The sequence below is a fragment of the Zalophus californianus genome, chromosome 5 (genome assembly GCF_009762305.2).
Source record: "Zalophus californianus isolate mZalCal1 chromosome 5, mZalCal1.pri.v2, whole genome shotgun sequence".
Taxonomy (NCBI): Eukaryota; Metazoa; Chordata; class Mammalia; order Carnivora; family Otariidae; genus Zalophus; species Zalophus californianus.
Window position 1 is genome coordinate 121,756,349 of NC_045599.1, and position 25,762 is coordinate 121,782,110.

Sequence of the window (25,762 nt, forward strand, 5' to 3'; positions counted from 1 at the left end):
GAATGTAAGGACAGAATAAGGTAATGAGCATTTTAAATCACCTATTATGGGTTGTTGTTTAATCCTTCCACAGCCAGTGAGGTCAGTGTTATTATCATCCCCTTACAGATGAAAAAACAAATGTAACCAATTTGCCCATAGTCGAACAGCTTGTAAATCAGGGATTAGAGATTCCAGGTCAGGTTTCCCAAACTCCAGAGTCCATGCTTTCTCCAGTGAACATTTAGCTGTACCTTCTCCCACACAGATAAATAGTTTGCTTGATTCCAAATTTCCTCCTACCGTATTAACCATAATAGTTAGACATAAAAGAACTTCTTAAACAGACATAACTTCTTAACTTCTTAAACAGTTAGACATAAAAGAGCTTCTTAAAACATCAAGATGAAGCTAAGGGCTACAAGGGTAGTACTTCTTACCTTTCTTCCTATTTTATTAATTGATTTGGTTTTCTGTTTGTTTTCCTAAGTGTAATGAGTGATATACTACATACTCCCAGAATCTAGCCCAGTGCCTTACACATGATAAGTGCTTCAAAATTGTTCAACTAAAGTAAACAATTTATTTCTTTTCATTTATGATAAGAGAAACAGGAAAGACAGGATTTTAATAGTAACATCCAGGCATACAAATTTGACATGCTAGAGAGAATTTCAGGGAGTCTAATGATTTCTGAGACTGCTTTATTAATTGTATAACTTCAGCAAAAGTCATTCAATCCTTCCTTTAGAAAACCTTTTACATATATATATATATATATATAAAATCAGTTTTCCAATTTGATCATCTCAATTTAAAGCCATCTAATATGTATTAATGGGTATAGGGAATGCCCTTGGGGCCCAACTGCCAAATTCAAACACCTTCTGGGAGACTGACCTGAGAAGTCCGATCTCTGCCTGCAGATAGAAGCGACAAGGGTAACAACTGACCTCTGACCAAGTAAAGAAACTCCCCACTATCTCCCCACAGATCCAGATGCTAATTCCAGAGGGCCCACCACCACCAAGGGAGGTGGAAAAGGTCTCATTGGTATGCTAAATAGGAATTCGGTATTACATTGTTCCAAGGAAATAGTAATTCTGCAATAATAGCATTACTCTTGAGATGTATTGAATAAGCTTTGGAGACAGAGCTAACATCCAAACATTTACATATAATACAGTTATATGGGAGGATATCTTCTAGTGCCTAAACAACCAACCCATACGCTTACTTTTAAAAATACAATAATCCTCCCCCCCACCCACCAAATACTGCCTATATTCTCAGTAAGCATCTATTTCACATAGTTTTACAACTTTAACATGTTCAACTCAGCTCATGGGATGAGGGCAAATTTGGGCAAATTTGTTATCTAAACATTTTATACTTAACAGTTTTGAAAGTACTTGCTTATATTGTTTTACTCAAATTCCTTAACAATCTTCCCAGAAAAATAGAAGATTGTTTATATCCATTGTACCAATAGAAGATCCAAGTTAGACAACTTTCTCGGAGTTATGCAACAAGTAAATGGCACATCAGAATTAGAACTCCTGGCTCCTACTGCAGGGCTGCTTGAGCAAGATAAGACCTTGACAGTGATAGCAAGAAAGACATTAACAACCATGCAGCATGTGCCTTTCCTAAACTGTCGTTTAAAAGGTATTACCTGTGAGATTCACCAATGGTGTCCTAGAGCTCGCTCTTCCAGCTTACAAGAGTCAGTTGTTAAATTTTCAGGAACTTTGCAAGCCAGTTTATAAACATAGCCATTACTAAATATTAAATATATAATCTTATAACTAAATAAAATATTAAAAACATAGGTGATAATTATTCAAAATTATCAATTCTCCATTATTTTGCTACATTTTCCCATATATGCTCTTGAAGTTACTTACATCTATTGTATCTATGTTATGAAAATGTTATGTAATAATTTGCTACCGTACATCTCTTTCCAAGTTTGAATTAAGAGGCACCACACAAGTAGCTTGAATCAGCTATGGTAGGAATATATACACCAAAAACAAGGGCAAGTGCTACAATAAATCACAGGTTATCCCCCTCCCAGAGACTGGTTGTTTTTTTTTAAGATTTTTATTTATTTAACAGGGAGAGAGACAGAGCAAGAGCACAAGTAGGCAGAGCGGCAGACAGAGGGAGAGGGAGAAGCAGGCTCCCCGCTGAGCAGGGAGCCCAATGCGGGGCTCGATCCCAGGACCCTGGGATCATGACCCGAGCCAAAGGCAGCTGCTTAACCGACTGAGCCACCCAGGCGCCCCAAGAGATTGGTTTTTAAACATTTACTAGCAGACCACTGGATCCATCCACCTAACTTGGTAACCCAAGTCTGGGTGGCTAGGTAGATCAGGAACTACAGCCCCAAAATCCTCATTCAGAATAAAAGAGAACCCTTTCATTATCAATGTTGATCAAAAATCGTCGAACCTTAAGAAGTTACCTGAGTTGATCTCTAACTATATGTTGTTGAGTTTTAGGTAATATTCAAGTGCTGAGGAAGGTGAATAACCAGATCCAAGGCCACATGAGACTGGTTGACTTTTCACTGATCTCCATATTATTTTGTTCATGCTGTTAGCAGGCAGCCGTGCAAATCTAAGCTGTACCTTAATGAAAACAATAGAGGAGGAGAAATTCAGCAGTCATCTGACTTCCCTTCTCCTATAGTACTGGAGTTCATTAAGACAGATGAAATAATGGGCTGGCTGGTACAGAAAGATGAGAGGCTCTTGAAAGGAAGGGAAGGGAAGGCAGGCATTGGATAGGAAGTCAGATTAGAAGACCATAGGAAGAATTCCGCCCCTCAGGGATCCCCCAGCTGCTAACTGCGGAGCTCAATGACCATATGATTCCAGCACCAGCCCCCAGAGTTGTACCACTTACTCAGGAATACTCCTCTCTTTTTCTAGGTGGTGCTGCTTTGCTTCTGGCTGTGTGCTAAGCATCTGCTGTCAGCAGCAAAGTGCAGAGTGTGGTTACCACTAGACTTTGATTCTTAGCAATGCACTGACCTACCTAGACGTGGCCTCTTGCTGCAACCCAAAGCTATGAAAATCTTCATAGCTCTGCAATCCCTCAAATCCTCCCCAAATCCCTTGTGAAATCCACAACTTCAGGTAGTGTCTCTAACCTGCACAGCACAGGAAACCAGGTGCCACCCAGTCCTCTCCAACCCCCCAGTCCCTCTATCTCTCCTCTGCTCCTTTCTACAAACCCATCTCCTTTCTTTAAACTCCAAAAGTAAAAGTGTCAACACACATCGAGTCATAGGTCATCAGCCCACTGGATCTACAGACAGTGAGGACGGATGGGCTCAGCGATGTATGTAATGATGTGTAAATGAGGATTAAAACCGTTTCCCCAGAGTTTGGTTAACATCTCTTCCTGGGAAAATCTATACTTTCAAAAGTTGCCTTGGCTTTCTATCATGGAACAGCATACCCATCATCTCTCTCTTTCCCTCTCCCTTCCCCATATCTCCTCAGTCAACAACTTCTGTGAACTTACTTCCTAAATATCTTTCAAATGCCCTGGTTTCTCTCTACCCAACCACCACTCCCCTGGACCTGGCCATTATCCTGTCTCACGTGGCTTATTTCAACAGTTTGTGTAACTGCTCTCCTCGCCTCCACTTTATTAACTCTAGTTAACGTGATCTTTGCAAAACACAAAAATGATGGCAACACTCTCGATTTTTCATTCAATTAATATTTTTAAGGAACCTATTACATGCAAAATCTTCCTTTAGATGTCAATCCAAATACTTTCTCAGGGCATGCAAGGCCCCGCCCCAGTTTCCCAGTTCAATCTAAGTTTTCAGCCCTGCTCACCCATAAACCTGTTCCTCCACCAAGTTAATATACATGGGCAGATTTTCTCTGAGCTTCTGCCCAGGATACCTGAGCCCTCTTCCTTCCATGCTAATATTTTTTTCCTTTAAGCTGACACAGCTTTTCTTGTGTAAGAGCTAATTCATAAAACAAAATATTTGTAGTTTGAGCTTTTCAAAGAAATGGTAAAGAAATGTCAGCAGCTATACTTAAATATGATCCTTTTGCTTCATTGCTGAGGAGCTTCGTTTGTGGGCCCTTTAAATGCTAACTAGCATGCACTGTAGTATCTGAAAGTAGCACTGAACTTTTGACTGTATCTTACTGTTGAGCAAGACTCTTTTGCAGCTGAGTTATTTTGTCTTTCCTTCACTAATTGTACAAGCTATTTGACTGTGGCATGCAGTTTGCCTCACACTGCATTTTAATACTGAATATTTTAAAAACAAGAAATTTTCCCGTTGCAAACCAGACAAGCATCTTTAACATAAGGTACTCTTCAATCAATTTACTTTGCAACTTCTTTTTTTAAAATTCATCCATTGTCTCTTTTCACCAGCGTAACCATAACAGGGACTTAACTTGTACTTATCCTGCTCCACTCCCAGTTCAAGTCAAGTTCCCCTGGTTGTTTTTCTTCTCTTCCCAGGCCCCCGTCAGTGAAGGCTGAGAACCACTTGCCAGGCAGAACCAATCGATTATTTGTCTGTCCCACAGACATAGCCAGTAGAGTGCCGCTGTCCAATATCTAGAGGAGGCTAAGTGGGTGGGAACGGAACCAGAGCAGGATTGCACAGGATCTGTCCTCCCCTTTTATAGGCCTCAGTTTTCTGGAAGATACCTTCAGTTAGATGCCAAGAACGTCAAATTCACAAGCAGACTAAAAACAGCCCTTGTTGCTTATGCCCCTGTTCAGTCTCAGTTTAGGAGTAGTTTCCTTGATGAAGACTTAACCTGGAGTGGCCTGGGTTTTACGGGTTATTTATGCCAACCCCATTAGCAGCACCACACTTCCCACACTGACTCAAGTGTCGGTGATTGCTTTTCTGCCTAGCTAAACTATTGCCTCCCCGAGGACAGGGACGAATTTTTCCTTTATATCTAGCAAAATGGGTCTTCAACAAATATTTATTGAATGCATAAAGGAATGAAGGACCATTGCATTAGATCTTAACAAGTAGCTCTAATATTTCCTAAGTCATGTCTTATTTCATATGGATTTTCCTCCAGGTAAAAACTGAAGAAGATGATTTGGAAACAGATTTCTACAAGGACTTAATTCGTCTTACACAGAAAGACAATCAACAAGATTCTTTTTCGAGGGAAGGGCACAGCAGTTTTCATATACCAATTTTTTATTCCTCAAAGAAAACTCAAAGCACCACCCATAACTCTGCCTTCAAACAAGCCATTGAAGCCTCCCACAGAAAGGTAATCAAAATGGTTCCCAATCTGTTTATTCTTTTTGAAAAATTAATGCCAATTCCAGCAATCACGCAATGAGAAGGGAAGAGTTTTTTTTACATCAAATCAGTAGGGTTTCTGACACAAATTTAAATAGATGTACCTTGTTATATCCAATTTCAGAAGTTATAGAGGTAATACATATAATGATGCATATATTTGGCTGTATTTATGGTTGTGTTCTCTTTAAGTTTTCTTTGTCTTACTGTTTTAGGTGTATTTTTTATAAACCACATGTAACAGACCTTTGTTTTTTAAACATAAACTGACTGACCTTTGCTAGGGAAATTTTACCTTCTTCGATTTAATATACCCACTGAAATACTTGATCATATTTCTTCCATTTTTAATTTTTCTTACTCATTTTATTTTGTTGCTGTTTCCTATTTCTTTACTTTTGCTGTCTTTGTCACATTGCTGTTTACTGCTTTTTGTCCTTTTGGTCATTTTGGAAGTGCTACTGAACTTTTAAATTCTGCTTGTGGTTATCTTTCTTTAATTATCAAGCATAATTAAACCTATGTTTTTCTTTTATCACATGATGGGGGCTATATTATTTCTCTAGCCCCCAAAAGATGTTTTACTTCTCTACACCTCACCCCTACTATCTCCTTGAGAACATATCTACCTTTCTGGTCCTCCACCACTATCATTACAGGCCTCCAAAACCTCAGTTTTACTGAGATAGTTCAAAACCTTTGTGTTCCCTTCCTTAGGATTGTTTTGTGTTCATTTTTATATTACACATGTTAGTTTGTATTTTATTCTGACTCTTGTCTTCTCTATTTAAAGATTCCTCACATAACACTTATAAATTCCAAGTTCATAGTCTGTATTTTACATTTGTGTTATACATTTACTCCCTAAATCCTTATATATCTAAAATGCCTACATTTTCCCTGAGCAATAAAGGAATATCTTGGCCAAATATAGGAATATTGGATCATAGTCTTCTTTTCTTGGTAGTTGATGGATGCTATTCCACTATCTTCTACTTTTCATTGTTGCATAGGAAAAATCACATGCAGAGCTCATTTTCTTTCTTTTATTTTCTCTGTCTGGAAATGTATAACTTTATTGTTGTTGTTTAGAATTTAGGTTGTATCCAAGTATTAGACTTCTTCCATTAATCTTGCCAGGAATCAGTGAAATTCTTTCAATATGTAAAGATACATCTTCATCCATTAACCTTTCTTCTTCTGTTCCTTTTTCTTTTATTATTCGTATATGAAAACTCCTGGATGTGTTTTCCAATTTAGGGGATAGATTTCTATTAGACATTTTTAGACATTTACAAATGTCTTTTAAAATAGTATCTATTCCTCACTACAACCACCACTGTGTACTATTTGTTTTTTCCAAAGAGATGAATGGGAAGACTGAGCCCTGAATCACAGAACTGAGGGGAGAGGTGAAAAGAGTTGCCAACACTGGAGCAGATGGGACCAGCAGCCGGAGGGCACCATTTTGTGGTTCTTCCTGCCTTTACCACAGCACCTCTCATATTTTTATTTATTCACTCATTCATACACTTACATAAATAAAAGATTTTATAGCACTTTATCGGCAATTTCCCAGGCATTTCATATATCTTCAAAAGACCGCCAAAAGGGAATCAGAGTAGATATTTTTAATAACATTTTACAGATGAGTAAATTAAAGCCCATACATTTATTTTTAATGCAAGAAATATTTATCTAGTATCTACCATGTGTCAAGTACTACACTAAAGTCCACGAAGCTAGGTGGTTCCTGTGATCTTACAGTGAGTAAATGTCAGAGTTGGGCATTAAAATCAGTTTGTCTGATTTTTGCCCACTCTTCCTATCTACTACATTACACTTCAAGCTGTTTATTCATTCATTCATTCATTCATTTATCCATAATTTCAACAAACTGTGAAAAGAGTAGAGCTCTGGTGATATGAACACATAAAAGAAAGAAGAGAGAATAAAATAGATTCTTTTTATAACATAAATTGTTAGTGTGCTTTAGAATGGGCTATAGGTAGCATAGTGTCCCTCAAACTTACCAAATTATATTCTTTTTCCTTTTAAGTTTTTATTTTAACTCCGGTTAGTTAACATACAGTATTATATTTGTTTCAGGTGTACAATATAGTGATTCAAGACTTCCATACATTACCTGGTGCTCATCACAAGTGCCCTCCTTCATCCCTGTCACCCATTTCACCCATCCCATCCCCCACCCACCCATCCCATCCCCCACGACCATAAGTTTGTTCTCTATAATTGAGTCCGATTTTTGATTTGTCTCTTTTCTCCCTTTGCTCATTTGTTTCATTTCTTAAATTTCACATATGAGTGAGATCATACAGTATTTGTCTTTCTCTGACTGACTTATTTCACTTAGCGTTATACTCTTCTAGTTCCTTCCATGTCACTGCAAATGGCAAGATTTCATTCTTTTTTATGGTTGAGTAATGCAAATTGTATTTTTTCTCTTCCAAGATTTCATTTAAATTCAAGTTAGTTAACATATAGTATAGTACTGGTTTTGAGAGTAGAATATAGTGAGTCATCACTTACATATAATATCCAATGCTCATCACAACATATGCCCTCCTTAATGCCCATCATCCATTTACCCCATTCCCCCCCCACAAATTATATGCTTAAAACAAGTTGGAATCAGAATTACTAGGAAGTAAACATATACATTTCATGGCCCTTCTCTTCACCTACTGATTCTGAATATCTGTAGTTGGGCATGTGATTCTGTTTTGTTTTTCCCCCAGCTTGCTCTAATGTCATATTCAGGATTGGAAACAACTGCTTAAAAATATAGTCTATGATGAGCAGGGAAATGGAGATGTTCAAAGAGACATAGATATACACATCAGTTTCAATGTTAAGATTTGCTTCACAGAATGGTTTATAAATATTTCAGAGATGCTAGAGATCACTCGTAAAACCCTTATCTGTGGATAAACAGCTGTTATTTGACCCTCTAATAGTCTGCCCCAAAGTGGAAACATTTTAGGCTATTCACAGTATCTGTTGGAACTTATGAAACTGCTGATATACAACTATTTTTTAACTTACAAAATTGTCAACTTCATCAGGTTGATCTTCAACATCTTTGATCAGATCTCCACAGAATGAGGAAATCTCAGGTTAAGTAAAAAATGCTGCTGCAACCTTTCTTAGCCTTCAAATAATGAAAACAAGGCACCCCACACTTGAAAATCAATCCAAGCCCTTCAGTGGAGCTTAATGCTTTATTTATTTATTATGTCAATTTCAGCTCTGACTAAACTTTTTTTGGGCAGATAATCTATTTCAAAGTCAAAATACTAGTTTTCTTGGTAAGATTCAATGCTTTTCTGAATTACTTTATGACGTTGAACCCACAAAAAGGTGGTAAAAATAAAGCAAGATCTCACAGAATGTTGAAATAGATCATACATGGTTAAAAATCTACTGTCATGTCATTTTTAGTCTAAAATAGCCAGTTTTAGCCATCATGCACTTGATCAGTGTGTGTACATGTGCTGAGTTGAGTCACCAAGGTTTTATATGTATTTTTTACAATTTAGTTTGTAAACAGCCTGGAAATTTTGAGCCATCCATTTCAATGCCTGTGTCCAAACAGGCATTTCAGATACTCTGGAAGTGAGTGTGCTTCTTACTAAAAGTAGAATGTCCATCCATCTTTCCAAAGCCATGGTTCTATGACAAAATTCAAGTATTAAACTTGAAAAAGAATTAATGGACACTGAAAATGTAAGCTCCTCAAAGGGATGAACTTTGTTCATCCCTTGTTCATGTCTGTTTCCACAGCATCTGAGGTAGCTGAGCAATAAATGTGTTAAAGGCAAGAAGGGGGCAGGGGTGGGAAAAGGTAGGGGAGAGAGACAGGAAGAGAGAAGGAGAAGTGTGAATGGTGACTCTTTACAATCCTTGTGATTATTTCTTGTCTTTTGTGTTAGCAGCCATTTTATGGTATAATTATAGCACACAGGAAAATAGCTATTTAATAATTTACAGCTACGATAAAGTTCTTTTGCTAAAATATGCTCCTCTCTCTGCTATTACTCAAACACTACAATTTGCTAAAATTGAGAGGTAGATAAAGTATATAAATTTTTTTAAAAGAACAGTATATGTGGGTACACTCATAAAACTCAGTGAATATGTAGAAGGACAATTTAATGGAATGAGATTTGGGTATAATACCAACCACCAAATCATAAATTAACCTGACATAACAAGAAAAGATTAAAAAAAAAAGAAAACCCAAAAGCCCTCAAACAAATATTCCTATTTATGGGTAGAGGAGAGAGAGTATAAATAATGTTTAATTTTAACCCATAAGTAATTTTGAATGATAACATTTTAGAGTTGAAAAGCAGTGTGGTATGTCATCCACTGCACAGCCCTCACCTGTGCCCCAGATGACATTTCACAGACACCTCAGTCCTCAGAAATATAAATGCCTTTTCCCAGTTTGGGATAAAGCTGTGACTTGAATCTCAGCTGCATAGCTTTCAATTAAAAATTTATGCAATCCTTTTTCAATGTTTTGCATTAGCAAGGCTTTCTAAATAAACACTCAGTAGGGACACAATCATGATTGACACTCAAGAATGAAAGATTTACTTTTCTAATCATTGATCTCTTTTTGGTAGATCTTGTCAACCTCTGAGAGTCGGGGACCTGGGGCGGCAAAGGAACTGAGAAAAAGAGACGACAGTATAGTGAGGCACAGGGGACCCCGAGCTCACAGCCCGAGGTGCCAACATTTATTTTCCATAGTCTAATATACCTTCTACAATGACATAGGTCTATAATGACTTACAGCAGGGGCTTAGTAAGGCACATTCTTCCAGGTACACAGGGTTAGTTAAGCGAAGCAGTGGGAATGGAGAAGGAGTAAAGAAACCTGTAACTGGCTGTGATCAATTAATGGTAAACACCTTTGTACTTGGACCTTAACACAGGATAAGAGAACAAAGAAGAGAATGCATGGTGTGCTGTTTACAGCTGGCTTCCTATCTACAAAACATCTTCTGCTGTGTACTTTAGAACAGACCACACACATCCCAAGGGCATTTCACTCTGATCCTTTCGGGTTATTTTTAACCCTGCAATCTCGAGTTTTCGCAGAAGATCTTGGAGTCTGAACGAATATGCACCAGTGGTCATTGTGGCGTTCTGTTTCCCGCAGATCTGTCTACAAAACCTAGGCCTAGGTCACACAGTTCACATTGCTGAGATAATCTTATCTGTTCAGCACTATGAACATCTCAGGAAAAAGTCCTGGGAAATACAACAAAAATTCTAATTTTGTGTGTGAGAACATGCCACGGAGAGTTAAAGTTGTTAGCATGCTATGGTTAGGATGAAGCTGGTGATGAATAGATGACATTTAAAAGCTTGACACTTCAAACTTTCATTACTTTTAATCATCTTGGTTTTTTTTTCTTTTTTTCTTTTTTTCTTCTTTTCTCCTCTTCCATTTAGGATTCTAGTTTTACTAGGATCCATAAAGTGATAAAAGTCTTAAACTTCACAATGAAGACTAAAGATCTGCAGCTTTCTGATGTCTTTTTGAAAGCACTTAACCACCTGCCTCTAGAATACAACTTTGCTTTGTATAGCCGGATATTCGATGACTTTGGGACTCACTATTTCACCTCTGGCTCCCTGGGTGGCGTGTATGACCTCCTCTACCAGTTTAGCGTCGAGGAACTCAGGAACTCAGGTAGGCTTTTTGCAGCCCTCCCTTTTTTTTTCAACTTGATTCGATTGCCTGCAATTCATTTTTCTCTTACTCTATTATTTTAATTCTTCCTTATCGACTTTTAGACTTTGCTTTATTTCCAAAATGATATGAAGAACAACCAAAAGGTATACACTCAAGCAAATAAAATAAAAATATAAAATTAGAACAAAAAAGAAAAAAAGAAATATACTTAACCTCTTTGATTGGACATTAGGTTTGTTTCTGAATTTCCTGACACCTGGGAACATCATAAGCTACACAGTAGTGGTAACCTAAAACAGAGATACATGCTATTATCTCAAGAAAAAATGAAATTTGTCCTGGAATTAAACTCTAAAAGACAATTTACTTATAGCATTTTTATAGGAGATAATAATTTTATAGAAAAATAATTATAGGAAATTCACTAGCAGTCTTTTAATGATTTTTAAGTAAAAGCCAAAGACATAAGATAAAAGAACAATTAAGGACTTGACCAGGGACTAAATTAATGTGGGCTAGATATGCACCTTCTGGTGATAAAACTTGAAGCCAGATGAGAAAGTTTTCGAGGAAAGTTTGCAACTTTATACTTTGGGATATAGTCAGGGATATTTTTCTGCTTACATGTAAAATAACAATATAAGCCTTGGTTTATAAATAAATCTTGGTTTCTTAACTGTTACCTTAAATTGCCAATACTAATTATTAATACAGCTTAAGCACCTTTGGATAAATTTGTTTTCAGACTCCTTTGTGAAATGACACAGGGACCTTGTGATGATTCTATCGTGTGTCTCTTAAGGACATGCTTAGGAAACTGTATGGTAACCAGAACTCAACTGACCAATTACTCCAGATAAATGAGAATTCTTGATCATGTGACTTTTATATACTAGAAATCGGGGGGTGCCTGGGTGGTACAGTTGGTTGAGTGGCTGACTCTTGGTTTGGGTTCAGGTCATGATCTCAGGGTCCTGGGATGGAGCCCTGCCACCGGCTCCACACTCAGCCTGGAGTCTGCTTCAAGATTCTCTTTCTCTCCCTCTGGCCCTCCCCTGCTTTCTTTCTCTCTCAAATAAATAAATCTTTAAAAAAAGAGAGAGATCAGGAATTTATTTAAAAAAGACAACATCAGTCCAACCCTGGGGTCAAGAGAGTGTCAATCCCTTTCTTACATCTCATGATGGCAAATACTAATGTTTCATGTAGTTGCCCTCAGTTATTCCAAATTTAAAGTGACTAGATATCCCTCATGGTCTACTTTCCTAAGAGAGAAGATGGGATAAGTGTCTTTGAGAAGGACTTTCGGTAAGAGGTCCTAAAAAATTTTTACCTGACGGAGTTACTGAAATCCAAAAGATTTATGCTGTGGTGGGCTTTCCACATCGCCTAACCCTAATGTTCCACTGGAACAATGTTTGTAAGATGAATTTAGTATCTTCTGCCATGAGAATACCACATTAATTCTGAGCAAAAATTGTTGGGGGAAATCTCTGGCCCTTGATTGTTTTCATCTCACCCCTGGGATGAAATTATTTTGGTCACTTGCTGCTGTAGCCCAGAGAATAATTTCTCACTTGATCGGCTATACTCATCATGCATTCAGAGCAAAGCCTCTAAAGGCTTAGAGATCAGGTCAGTTAAAGAACTATGTGACTCTTTAATCAACCATCCAGGATTTTAATAAAGACCCATGACCAAAATGAAGTAAGGAGCTATACTTTCCTATTGAAACATTCTCACCTTCCATCTCTTTCTCTGTAAATAGAGGTAGAAACAGGTGTACATAATAAGGAAAAGAAGGGAGCTTGAGATGTGATAGGAAACTGGAAATATATGACCATAGACCCTACATACTCATATACACACATACTATATATATATATATAGTATGTATGTATATAAAACACTTATATACACTCTGTAGTGTATATATTCAACTAAATATACTTCTATATTTAATATTCATATATGTAATACATATTCTTATATTCAATAAGTATATATATAGGGGCGCCTGGGTGGCTCAGTTGGTTAAGCAACTGCCTTCGGCTCAGGTCATGATCCTGGAGTCCCGGGATCGAGTCCCACATCGGGCTCCCTGCTCAGCGGGGAGTCTGCTTCTCCCTCTGACCCTCTCCTATCTCATGCTCTCTATCTCTCATTCTCTCTCTCTCTCAAATAAATAAATAAAATCTTTAAAAAAAATAAGTATATATACACATATATATTTCTCTGTGTCACAATAATAATACTGGTACACAGTTTTAATTGTGTTTAAGATGAAGCACACCCAGACAGAAACAAATCTTAATAAAATGGAATTCTCCGGTGGGTATGCTTACCTGTTTTTGCCCACTCTCTAGATGAATACATATTCTGGCCTCCTTCTCTCTCCTTTCCATTTCTTCTTTCTTTGTTTAACCGTAAGACAGAACTAGAGTACAGGCTTAGGTTTTATTTGCTTTATTCAATAAGAATTGTATCCCTTGTCCTTAATTTCAAAAACGACCGGACTATTTTGTAGTATCTTTTCTCCCTCAAGAAGAGGAAAACAAAATTAAATTGCTTTTTATTTGCATCCTTCATTTATTCCTCTATTGTTCAATGTCCCATAATCAATTTAAAAGCTTGAATAAAAGTTGACATTGCTTCAGTGTGCTAGGTGAAAAGAATTTCAGAAATACAGCAAAAACATTAAACAATTAAAATATTGTAATATGCAAGATGGTAATTTTATTTTATTTTTATTTTTTTTATTTTTTATTTGACAGAGAGAGAGAGAGTACAAACAGGGGGAGCGGCAGGCAGAGACAGAGGGAGAGGGAGAAGCAAGCTCCCTGCTCAGCAGGGAGCCCGATGTGGGGCTCGATCCTAGGACCCCGGGATCATGACCTGAGCCAAAGGCAGATGCTTAACTGTCTGAGCCACCCAGGCGCCCTGCAAGATGGCAATTTTAAACTCCTTTTGTTGAGAAGTCATTTCTGACTCTAAACTAGAGAACAATTACAGGCCCCCCCATTTATCCATATGACATTTTTGACTAACACTGTTTTCCTTCGCCCCATCAGAGTAGCTGAGGACATTTCTGAAATACTTGTCCCTGTGCTACATCAGAGGGACACTCAGGTTTGAGAGGCCAAGTGCTGCAGCATCCAGCAACTGGGTAGAGGTCAGACAGCAAGCTACAGGAAATGCAGGCGAAGAAACACTTATACAGAAATTCACTGATAAAGCCTTGATATTTTAATCACTGCATGACTGGCACTGTGGCTCATAAGAGGGATTCATCATTCAAATCTTCCAAGATTCTCCATTAGCCCTCAGAAAATGAAATTAACTAAGTTGATAGTCAATTAATTATGTTATAGTTAATAAATTGGACACATAAAATTTAATTTTCATTTATAAATAATAAAAACCTAATGAGAAAATTTAAAAAGGATGGGGAACTATGCACTATAGATGCATCAAATTCCTAACATGGCCTAAACATTTGACTGACCTACTTGTTAGAACGTTACCAGAAGAAAATGACTCATTTATTCAGCCTCACCAAAAAAGAAAACCAGACCTTTTCTTTTTTTTTTTTTTTTTGGTTAGAGTTACAAATGCATGGGAAACTTGTAAACATGAGGGCTTCAAACTAAGAATTTTTCACTGCCACTTATACTGCATCTCTTCAAATGTGTCAAACTATTGGAAATACTGTGAAGTAGGCAGACCCCATCCCCTTCTACTTGGCCTCATTTCTCAGTGATCTGTGCCTTTAGAATTCAATTTCAACGTCACACCCAAACTGTGCCTCAAGCTCTAAAAACACTCCTCTGCTGATTGTAATCTACAACCCTAAATATCAGGATTTGATGAACTACTTTGCTTTAAGGTGCTTTAGGAGCTGATACAGCTCCATCTCTTGTGTGCCTGTGTTCTGCGAGGCAGTTTTTAACTAACAATCAAAAACTGAACTCTTGTGTTAACTATACTTCTATTTAAATAAATTCCATTAAAAACAAAAACCAAAATCTGGATTCTAATTTTGGTGTTTGAGGTAGCAGGTCGGGAAGCCTAGGAAGCTGTTAAGAAAAAGGAAACGTTGATTCTCTTCAAATTACCCCAGATAGGCAGCACCAACTCAGCCTACAAATAGCCAGACCTGTTTCCCTGCATTGTGTCGCATCGATTTTGAAGTCATCGAGAATACAGGCAAGGGTGGGAGTGGGAAAGAGCGACTCAGAGGCCAAATTCTTCAACAAATGATGCTTGGAGGTTTGGTAAAAGGCAAGAACAGTGAGGACTAAAGACGTTAGAACCGAATGGCCTGAGCCTTGGAGCACCAGGGTTTTGACAAGACTTCGCATCCTGTGGCAGCACTGGGAACCTAGGAGGGTATCAACGCCAGCTCTCCAGGGCTGGGAATGAAGCAGTATCCACCTCCCTCAGAGACAACAGGAGAAACAAGGAGTACAGGCTTGAATGAAGATAAGGAAGAGAAGAGTCAGTGAGGACACTGAGAAGAGTTCATAGGTCAGCAAGTCAGAATTTCTGAGAGAAAATAAAAGGGTTTTGGAGGTATAGGTGGAATGAGCAGCTGAGTCAGGGAGACAAGTATGAGGATGAGCGTTCAGGGAAGGAGGGATAAGCAACAGGATTTCCATTTTAAGTGATGACCGGGGGATAAGCAAGGTGGACTCAGGCCTCACAGAATCAGCTGTGGCCCAGAAAGAAGGCCTGACAGGGGCACCACACAGAACATGTGTTCATCTCTTCATCTGCAGGGTGATAGAGTGGCTGTGGCCAGTAGGACGGGCAAGCTTTGAGGCTCCTTGTGGGTCGGCAACAGGGAGAGGCCAACATGAGCCCCATGGGATGGGAAACAGCCACCTTACATTTGCTTCTTAGGGCCAGTGCTGAAGGGAGAGACAGCAGGGACTCTTAGATACTTCCTCTGTTCAGGATCATCCCAGGGCCTGTGAAGGACTGAATCTGGAGGTGAAAGCTCTTCATCATTCCAGCTTACAGGAACTGGAGAAGGCGGAAGCTGATATAGAGTATCTGTAGCTCCCCAGTGCCCAGAGCCTCACGCCCCTCTTCTCTGAGTTGTCAGTGGTACATTCTTAGGATGTTTTGTCTGCACTCCATTTCCTAGGTTTAACGGAGGAAGAAATCCGAAACTGTGTCCGGATTGAAACAAAGAAACGCAGCTTTGGTTTTAAGAAAACGAAAGTGGAACACCGGTGCACCACTAACAAGATGTCTGAGAAGTACGAAGGTAGGAGTACCTACTCTCTCCTAGTCGCTCACCCTGTGCACAAGGGGCTGTGGTTGGAGTACCATAGTACACGTGACTGTGCTATTTTTAACTTTCCTTTATTTCATTTATCTACCTCAGAGCCCTCTCTGTGTGGTGGGAGGGGAGGGTGAAAATAAAATATCATTAGCACTACTTACAAGGGAAAGAGTTAAGGTTTTCTTGATCTTATACTTAGGTTGTTTAATATTTATCGATTCTTCCCATGGACCGAACTCAGTATTAGACATTGTGATGTAAAGATGGGTGTCAAACAGGCCTTCCTATCAAGGAGCCTACAAACTACACACATAAATAACCATTAAAAATACAGACTGGTAAGAGTCTAAGAGAAGGGGCGCCTGGGTGGCTCAGTCGTTAAGTGTCTGCCTTTGGCTCAGGTCATGATCCCAGGGTCCTGGGATCCAGCCCCGCATCGGGCTCCCTGCTCCATGGGGGAGCCTGCTTCTCCCCTTCCCACTCCCCCTGCTTGTGTTCCCTCTCTTGCTGTCTCTCTCTGTCAAATAAATAAATAATATCTTAAAAAAAAAAAAAAGAGTCTAAGAGAATAGGCCTAAGTAAATAAGTAAATAAGGCTCCAGCAACCACACCAGAAACCTTAGTGTTGGCTTAATTTCACCCTCTTTCTAGCCCCCATATCCAATAAGTGATCCCTCTACATCCTTGATATTTCTCCCAGTTACCCCCATCTTTTCATTTCCATGGGCATGCACTCTGTTCATTATTTCCAACCCGGATTACCACAGTAGCCTCCTAACTGGTCCCCTTGCCTTCCTGATGCCTTCTGCCAACCTGTTCTACACATTTCCTGTGACGGGAAACTTTTCCAAGGCAAACCTTATCGTGCAGTTCTCATGCCTTAAACATGTCATGGTTTCACATAACCTTAAAGATAAATTCCTGCCTCTCTCTCTCTCTCTCTCTGCCTAGCTAAACCAAATAGTCTCCTAAATAAGTCATGCTTTCTCTTGTGCCTTGCCATTATAAATAACTCCTTCCTCTGGGTAAAGTTCTCTTGTTCCCTGACTTTGCCTGACTGATGTCTACTCATCCTGCTAACAATGATGGGTTGTGCAGAATCACAGAAACTCCTAAAATATGAAGCTTATATTCTCCTGGGGAGACAGACAACAAACAGAAAAAAATATTTACTATAATAATAAACTGATAATTTTGAATATCAGACCATATAGATGATCTACATGTATATGCCCATGTTAAGCATAAGCAAAATAAGCATTGGTTTGACAACTATGCGTTCATATTATAGCAAAAAAGAAGAAAAAAGGAAAAAAAGAACATGCAAAACAGACGAATAATCTAGTAATATAAAACCAAAGAATGGATATAGATTCTTTTTTTTCTTTATTTTACGATGTTATGTTAATCACCCTACATTACATCATTTGTTTTTGATGTAGTGTTCCATGATTCATTGTTTGCTTATAACACCCAGTGCTCCATTCAATACGTGCCCTATTTAATACCCATCACCAGACTAACCCATCCCCCCACCCCCTCCCCTCTAGAACCCTCAGTTTGTTTCTCGGAGTCCATAGTCTCTCATGGTTCATCTCCCCCTCTGATTTCCCCCCTTCATTTTTCCCTTCCTACTATCTTCTTCTTCTTCTTCTTTTTTTTTTTTAACATATAATGTATTATTTGTTTCAGAGGTACAGGTCTGTGATTCAACAGTCTTACGCAATTCACAGCACTCATCATAGCACATACCCTCCCCAATGTCTATCACCCAGCCTATACCAGTTTTTCATGTAATAAATTAAACAACAAGGTGAATTCAATAAATCAAGTGCCCAGAGACAAAAAGATTATGAGAATTAATTGAAAAGGCAAATTTCAAAGCTAAGGTACGAAGACAAAGAAACATTGAAAAATATCACCATTATAGTTCTAAATAAATTAGATACTGCAAGAACAAAATATAATTGCCTGAAAATAAAACCAAGAAAGCTAATCACATATAGGAAGGATTTAAAGTAATTCATAATAAATGCAGATAAAAATTTAGGTATTAACAGTTATTAAGGAAAATCTAATGGAAATGGAATGACAAATATAACTTAATCTGTGGGAATTTGTGTTCCTGAAATAGAGATCCGAAAAAAAATCAAAGAGGAAAACTGTTAAGAAAAAAAAAACACAACTATGTATGAATATATCCCTAAAATAAAGGAACAAATTTGTTTTGATTATATGCATCAGAAATATTGTTCAAGTATATAACTTCAAGACAAAACCTAATTAATTTACTAAATACAAAGATTTTAAAAATGAATTCTTCAGTTATCTTGCCTGAAAGAACAAGTCTCCCACAGAACAACAAAAACAACAAAATCCGTCTGTCCTCAGACTTCTCCATAACTAAATTCAATGCCATAAAACAATAATGTCCACAAGTTTCTGAGAGAAGGAAAAAAAGTAATTTCCTATATAAAGGTAACAGGAAGACATCTCAAAACATGAAAGAATTCTGAGAATATACATTCTTGAGTACTTACTGAAAAAAAAACTGCTCAATTATCAATTACAAAATTCATCCAACAAAGAGATGAGAAAATGTCAAATATGGACCCACAGTTTTCAGCTTGTAGGAATAAGGTGAGATCAGAAACTATTACGATGGTCGCCACACTGGTTTATCAACTACCCATTGCTACCCAGGTGACACATTGCTAATACTCCTGAATTGTGTGAACTCTCCAACTCAAAATGAAATGTTTCTAAGGAATGTAGTCATTTCTAAACCCAGAGAATGAAGTCCAGTCTCCTTGGCTTTCCAACCAGATCCTCTCTGTTTTGTGCTCTTCCCCTACCTGAACCTCCAACTTCAACTCACGCGGATGTCCATGGGCACTGTCTCCAGAACATGGTACCATCCGCCCCTCACTCCAGGTCTGTGCCCATTCTGGGAAGGCATTGCCCCCTACCATATCTTAGCTTTGCCTCAGAGTCCTTTCAGTCCCTCCCTAAGTGCCTAAGATCGCAGAATCCTTCCATGGACCTAACTCAGGAATCCTGAATTGCTGTACCACTCTGTAACACTAAGCCAAACTGTTTTGTTGGTCTTTTTGTGCACATTTCTTTCCCTTCCCTACCCACCCTTCTTATCTTCCTTCCTTTCTTATTTCTCTATAGTTTTGCTAATAAATTTATGTACCTATTTTGTCTCCTTATTGAGAGTCTAAGTCCTTCAAATACAAAAGGCATATTTTACATTTCTCTCAGTCTTCAACCAGGCATATAGCAGATTTTCAACAAATGCTCATTAATCATGATGAAAATTTGCCTAAAATCAAAGCACATTTAAGAGTAAAACACACACGAAAACATAATTTTTCTATGTCTAATCCTGAGCTCATTTGATTAAATCACTGGACTCCAAACTTTTTAAATCTATAATGATATCATTAAAATTTTTTTACTATACATCCCTAATATACTTACTAAAAAATACTAACGAACTTTATAAATGTAGTATTCTAAAAATATATTATGCACAAAAATATATATAAATGTGGAAAAGAGAAAATTTTGAAAGATAGCCTATATGAAATAAAATTTTTCATTGTCATGCTCATATTATAGTGAAAAATTAATATTTCATTAAAAACTCCTTGAAATTTTTGATGTGTTTTGGGCAGCTTTGGTGTCAGTCTCATGTTGTGGCTTACGAGAAGCTTGTGTAAGAAGTAGAAACATCTGTTCTTCCTTCTACTAGTTGGTTTTGCTTATGTTTGCACTATTGGTATCGTCTTCAATATGCATTTTCTTCCTGGAATCCTTTTAAAACACTTGTTCCTTGCAAGAGTTAGTTCTGTTCCAGCAGTAAATGGACTTAATGCTCACTCCTTCTTCAGGATCCCATGCTTATCATATTAACTCGTACTGGTGTCAACCCATTCATGAAATACATGGTGTCAAGCCAAATGTGAACTAGCATGTCAGAGCTACTGACCACTGGTACATGATATATTGGCAAATACTAATTTCTCTCCTTTTTTATATGAAAAATAAATACAAAAACCTCTAAAATGTTTTCTTATACCCCTCTGTGTTATCTTTTGCAACCTCACTTTGAAAGGGGTATACTACTTTCTTCACAGAGAGAGTATTTCACCCATTGTGCTGATCATTCTAGACTCTTACTATAGAATTTCTAAACAGTGGCAGCATGGCTAATCCATACTGCAGAACAGACACCAAATTAATGCCATTAACTCTCACCCATATCACTAGCCTCCTCTTCATTTGCTTTTATTTCTCACTATGATTTTCTATTACTCAGCTTCTACCCTTATTAGTTAAAGACATCATTAGTTCATAGGAATTTTTTTTTGAAATTTTGTATAAAAGATCTGTGCTGTGTACATTAAATGTCATTGCTTCTAAAGAAACATTATGCCAACTCTTAACCTGAGGTTTAACTTTTTCTTTCTCTTTGTTAGTTGTGCTTTTGCACCTGTCTTTAAGCTTAAAAGCATTCTATCAACTTTCTACTCTAAATGGAATCTCCAGCCTGGCAGTCAACTGATTGGATATCACAAACCAGGTGATCTGTGTTATTCTGAAGGCCCAAGACATATGCTGATATACATCAAAAGTGGGAGCTTTGGTATCCAAGAGCAGGGAGCCGAGTAGCCTGGACTTGGGCTGCATTTACACCCCAGCCTCCTCCCCCCACCCCACCCCCAGTTACCTGTGCCTGTGTTCCAGGCTAAATTACCTCTAGTTTCAGTGCCCGTTGTTTATAATAATACCTACTTCTCAAGACTGTTGTGAGAATAACTTAAGGCAATCAGTACAAAGTGCCTAGCATATACAAGTTGCTTAATAAATGGTAACTGCTAACACTGTTATCATCTCTATTACTAAACTCCCTGTAGGGATGAGGAGGAGTGTTTTCTTGCTTTTCACTAACTTATTCAATGGAGCTACATGACTACCATCTACTTCTCCTCCTGTGCGAATAGGCTTTTCTTGAAAGTTTGAATGTGCAGTAAAGTTAAAGGAGTCATTTTCTTGAAATACCTTGCAGGTTCAGTTTTGCAGGGAGCAGAGAAATCCATATCCCTGACTCGAGGCGGGAGGAGTAAGTACGCCGCTGCCTTGGTGTGGGAGAAGGGGAACTCGAGTCCTGCGGAGAAGGAATTTTCCGAGTGGTTAGAATCAGTGAAGGAAAATCCCGCTGTGATTGACTTTGAGGTAAGAGTCAGAAGTATTATGGGTAAGAGAGCTAAAGTCGTTCTCTAGCAGCCCAAATTCACACCATGCAATTCCTTTTCCGTTTTCCTCGCAGATGATAAAGGAAAAGTCTTTCTTTAGTGTGCATGCACGATGTACCTTTTTAAAAATGTTAAATTACACATCAATTGCAGTTGCTATTCAAATGAGCATCCTCTGGTACAGTATTTAGAAATCTTAGTATACATAAAATACCAGGAAGGGGAATTTTGTTTTTTTAAGATTTTATTTATTTATTTGACAGAGAGAGAGAGCACAAGCAGGGGGAGTGGCAGGCAGAGGGAGAGGGAGAAGCAGGCTCTCCACCTAGCGGGGAGCCCTATGCGGGACTCGATCCCAGAACCCTGGCATCCTGACCTGAGCCGAAGACAGATGTTTAACCGAATGAGCCACACAGGCACCCCCAGGAAGGGGAATTTAGTAAATACAACTCTTCAAACTTGCCTTAAGTAGTGCTCTTCAGCTCCCCATCTATACAATAAATCTGATTTGTGTACTTTTCTTACAACTTTTTATTTCATGAGCACGCCTAAATCCTCATTTATAGCTCTGTGGGATAAACGGGATCTTAGACCCATTTGGCTCTCTGTTTCTATCACCATTGATTAAAATTACCTGTCCTGTATTTGTTGTAATTACATAAAAAGGTGATTTTTATTATTTATGGAATACTTTGCCCACATATCAGTCATATGCCATTTAGAACCAGTTTTGACTAAAACATAAGCACATTTTTAAAGCCTTCAAAGAAGCTATTCTGCTCATTTCATTTAAATGAAGATAAAGGAGTCCAATCATTATGAAGTAGAATAATTTACATGCAACATGAAGATACGTTGAGCTCTACAGGCTATGATGGGAAAATGAGATCTGGCCACCCATCTGGACACCTGTGACTCATACACTGCACTACATAGTCATTCCTTTGAGGTTTTAAAATGTTAATAAAATGAGCCCTGGTTTTGCGTTAGCTCCATTATGTGTTACCGTAATTCTTCCATTCATCCTACGGGCAAGTTCCTCTCTCCTGCTCCGTATTTTCTCATCTGGTCTCACCAAAAGCCAGTTCTGTCCCTGGAAGAAAAAGAACACAGAAAGCCTCTCTTCACCCTCTCTGGATTTTTTTGCTTGAATCAAACCTAATGAAGTTTTGGCAGAGCGCGCATGAGCCGCCCGACTCCTGGTCACCCCTCTCAGTGACTTGAGGCATGTATTTGATGCTTACTGAATAACGTGATGTAAGTCCAAGTGAGCGACACCTCTCGTGAGGCTTCCTTCCTACCAGAATTCCAGGGAAGGTAAGCTCCAGAGACATCACATTAGGGACAAGAGAAGCCAGCTAATCCTGCAGATAGCTGCTCTGCCCTCTCTAGAAGGGAAAGAAAAGAAACTCCCCTGCCCTCATGCAGAGGGTTTTTCTCCACTGGCTCAATAGGCAGATATGCTATATTGTACACTAATCCCTTTGAAGTGTGGGATTTTCCAGACCTTTCCTCTCAGTCGATGAGATTTGAGCAATGGTGGCAACAAATGCCCAAGGGATGTCGTGGCCCACACCTCCTCTCTACCATTTGCTCTTAGCTTGCTCCCATCACGGACTTGGTGAGAAACATCCCCTGTGCGGTGACAAGGCGGAGCAACCTCAGGAAAGCTTTTCGAGAATACGCGGCCAAGTTTGACCCTTGCCGGTGTGCTCCGTGCCCGAATAATGGCCGCCCCACGCTCTCGGGGACCGAGTGTCTGTGTGTTTGCCAGAGTGGCACCTATGGAGACAACTGTGAGAGACGCTCCCCGGACTATAAATCCAGTGAGTATCCGTGACTTCCTGTGGAGGAGGCCCCTTTTCCCCTCCAGAAGGTGTTCTAGAACATATGTCATATATGTTCTAGGTTGGTCGAGGAAAACAAAAGTTTTATTTTCCACCTTATGCAAACTCACAAGGAAAAGAAGCCTGTGAAAAATTAGACTCTAAAGTCAAACAGCCCTGGTGAGAGTGAGGCTCCACTGTAACCCACTAGCTGTGTAACCGTGGGAAAGTCACCCAACCCCTCTATGCCTCAATCCATTCATCCATCAAATGGGGACAATGCCAGTATGTACCTGAAGATTTTATATATATATATATATATATATATATATATATATATATATAGAGAGAGAGAGAGAGAGAGAGAGAGAGAGAGAGAGAATAGGCAACAATGCCTGTAACATAAAATAAATAAAATAATAAACCATACTATAAAATAAAGTATGTTATACTGTTGTTATAGGTCTCTTCTGTAGTATAATGTAGAATGATGATGGCTTTGTAATCGGAGATAAGTTAATCCCCCCCAACAAAGTTTTCATACGGGGTTAAGTAAACTTCATGGCTACCTGTAATCCTGCTCAGAAAGCGGATGTGTCCTGGGGGTAAGAATGTATTCTATTACATTTAAGAAAGTAATTTGATATATATATTCTGAAGAAGTTCATCTTTATACATATGTGCATGCATGTGTGTGTGTGTGTGTGTGTGTGTGTGTGTGTGTGTGTGAGATACGTTGCTGATAGTTGAAAATGATTCATAATTGTTGCCATTTTATTCAGGCTATGGGAACAGGAAAGGGAAATTAGGCAAGGTGTCAGGCCCTTGGCATAGGTAATTTCTTTTAATCCTCACAATAACCCTGTGATATTCCTCAAAGAATCACACAGCTAAAAAGCAAGGAGACCAAGTCAGCCTGGCTTCACCACCACCCCCAACTCTCTCAGCTGCACCGCAATGGGCGGGGGGTGCTTCCTGTGTTCCAGATGCGGTGGATGGGAGCTGGAACTGCTGGTCTTCCTGGAGCACGTGTGATGCTACTTACAGGAGATCCAGAACCCGAGAATGCAACAACCCTGCCCCCCAACAAGGAGGGAAACCCTGTGAGGGCGAGAAGCGGCAAGAGGAGCACTGCACGTTTTCAATCATGGAGAACGAGTAGGGATGCGTGATGGGGAATGTGTATTTTCTTACTGCTGAGTAAAGAATCAGAATTTTACCTATTCCAACACAGTGGTATTAGTGGGGTATTGGTGGATCTGGTGCTACCCATTCCTCTCTAATGTTTTCTCTCTTGTATATATATATACATACACATACATATGTAAATGGGTTGTGTGTGTGTGTGTGTATACACACACACACATTTGTTACATTATACACACATATTTACTTTTCCCTTTTAGTGGACAGCCATGTGTCAGTGATGATGAAGACGTGAGAGAAATAGACCTCCCTGAGACAGAATCAGATTCAGGGTGTCCTCGGCCAGTTCCTCCGGAAAATGGATTTATCCGGGTAAGCATCCTGACCTTCACTTCAAGTTTGGAATCCAAAAGATAGAATTTAAAAAGTATGCATTTTCTTTTATTTAAGGTTATTGTTTTCCCAGTTTAATCATCTTCTGTTGACTTAAAAATTAATACTTAAAAACACTCTACCACGCCTCTGTCTTGAATTCCCTGGAGAGGTCTTCACACCTGGTTGTTAGACCAAAGACCACAGGTTGCCTGCGTTTCTTGGCGCTACCTGTTCCTAGGCTAAGGGTCCACTTATGTGAGTGGAAAGTGGAGCTTGGCCACAATATAGGTTCAGATGACTTGTGAGAATTTGAAGATCTGACTGTTTATTTCTGAGTCTGAGCATGTTTTCAGAGAGGCAACCTAGTCACAGGAGGTGTGGAGTCTGTAATGCCTTAGGTTAGAAACCTGTAGAATTCTTAAGCAGTCAGTGTGGTTTTAATACCTTTTAATTTTACCTTTTTTCATTGAGCCACAATGTTTCTATGATTTAAAATAACTAAATATGTTTGTCAGACAGGTCAGTGGTTTTAGATACAAATTAGAGACATATAGTATCTAAAATTGATCATAGAAGGCAGGCTCCTAATCAATTTTACCTTTAAAAAATTTTTCTTAGCGTTCTTTAACTCAGTGAAGCCTTTAAATTAATCTTTTTCAACTGTATCATATTTATGATCAAAGATCAATAACCCTCAATTCTCCAATGCCAGCAAATTAATATCTGTGGAGCATAGTCCGGGCTAATGTCCCTTCCGCATTCATTTGTCTTCTTTTTTTTTTTTTTTTTTAAAGATTTTATTTATTTATTTGAGAGAGAGAGAGAGAG

General features: G+C 38.6%; 1 protein-coding gene and 1 long non-coding RNA gene across 3 annotated transcripts in view; one reads left to right on the forward strand and one right to left on the reverse strand.

Moving 5' to 3' along the window:
* Window positions 1-4,477, reverse strand: part of LOC113929083 — a 32,697-nt gene extending 28,220 nt beyond the window's left edge. For both annotated transcript variants that reach the window (XR_003522091.2, XR_003522092.2), the window contains exons 1-2: window positions 4,352-4,477; window positions 2,450-2,615 (exon numbers count right to left, since the gene is read on the reverse strand). This is a non-coding gene — a long non-coding RNA (uncharacterized LOC113929083). The remainder of the gene's footprint in view (window positions 1-2,449; window positions 2,616-4,351) is intronic.
* C6 (complement C6) overlaps window positions 1-25,762 on the forward strand; it is a 60,905-nt gene that overhangs the window by 16,654 nt on the left and 18,489 nt on the right. The window contains exons 7-13 of the mRNA XM_027605673.1: window positions 5,070-5,270; window positions 10,790-11,030; window positions 16,183-16,305; window positions 21,401-21,567; window positions 23,188-23,413; window positions 24,400-24,571; window positions 24,820-24,931. Coding sequence (XP_027461474.1) covers window positions 5,070-5,270; window positions 10,790-11,030; window positions 16,183-16,305; window positions 21,401-21,567; window positions 23,188-23,413; window positions 24,400-24,571; window positions 24,820-24,931 — 1,242 coding nt within the window. The remainder of the gene's footprint in view (window positions 1-5,069; window positions 5,271-10,789; window positions 11,031-16,182; window positions 16,306-21,400; window positions 21,568-23,187; window positions 23,414-24,399; window positions 24,572-24,819; window positions 24,932-25,762) is intronic.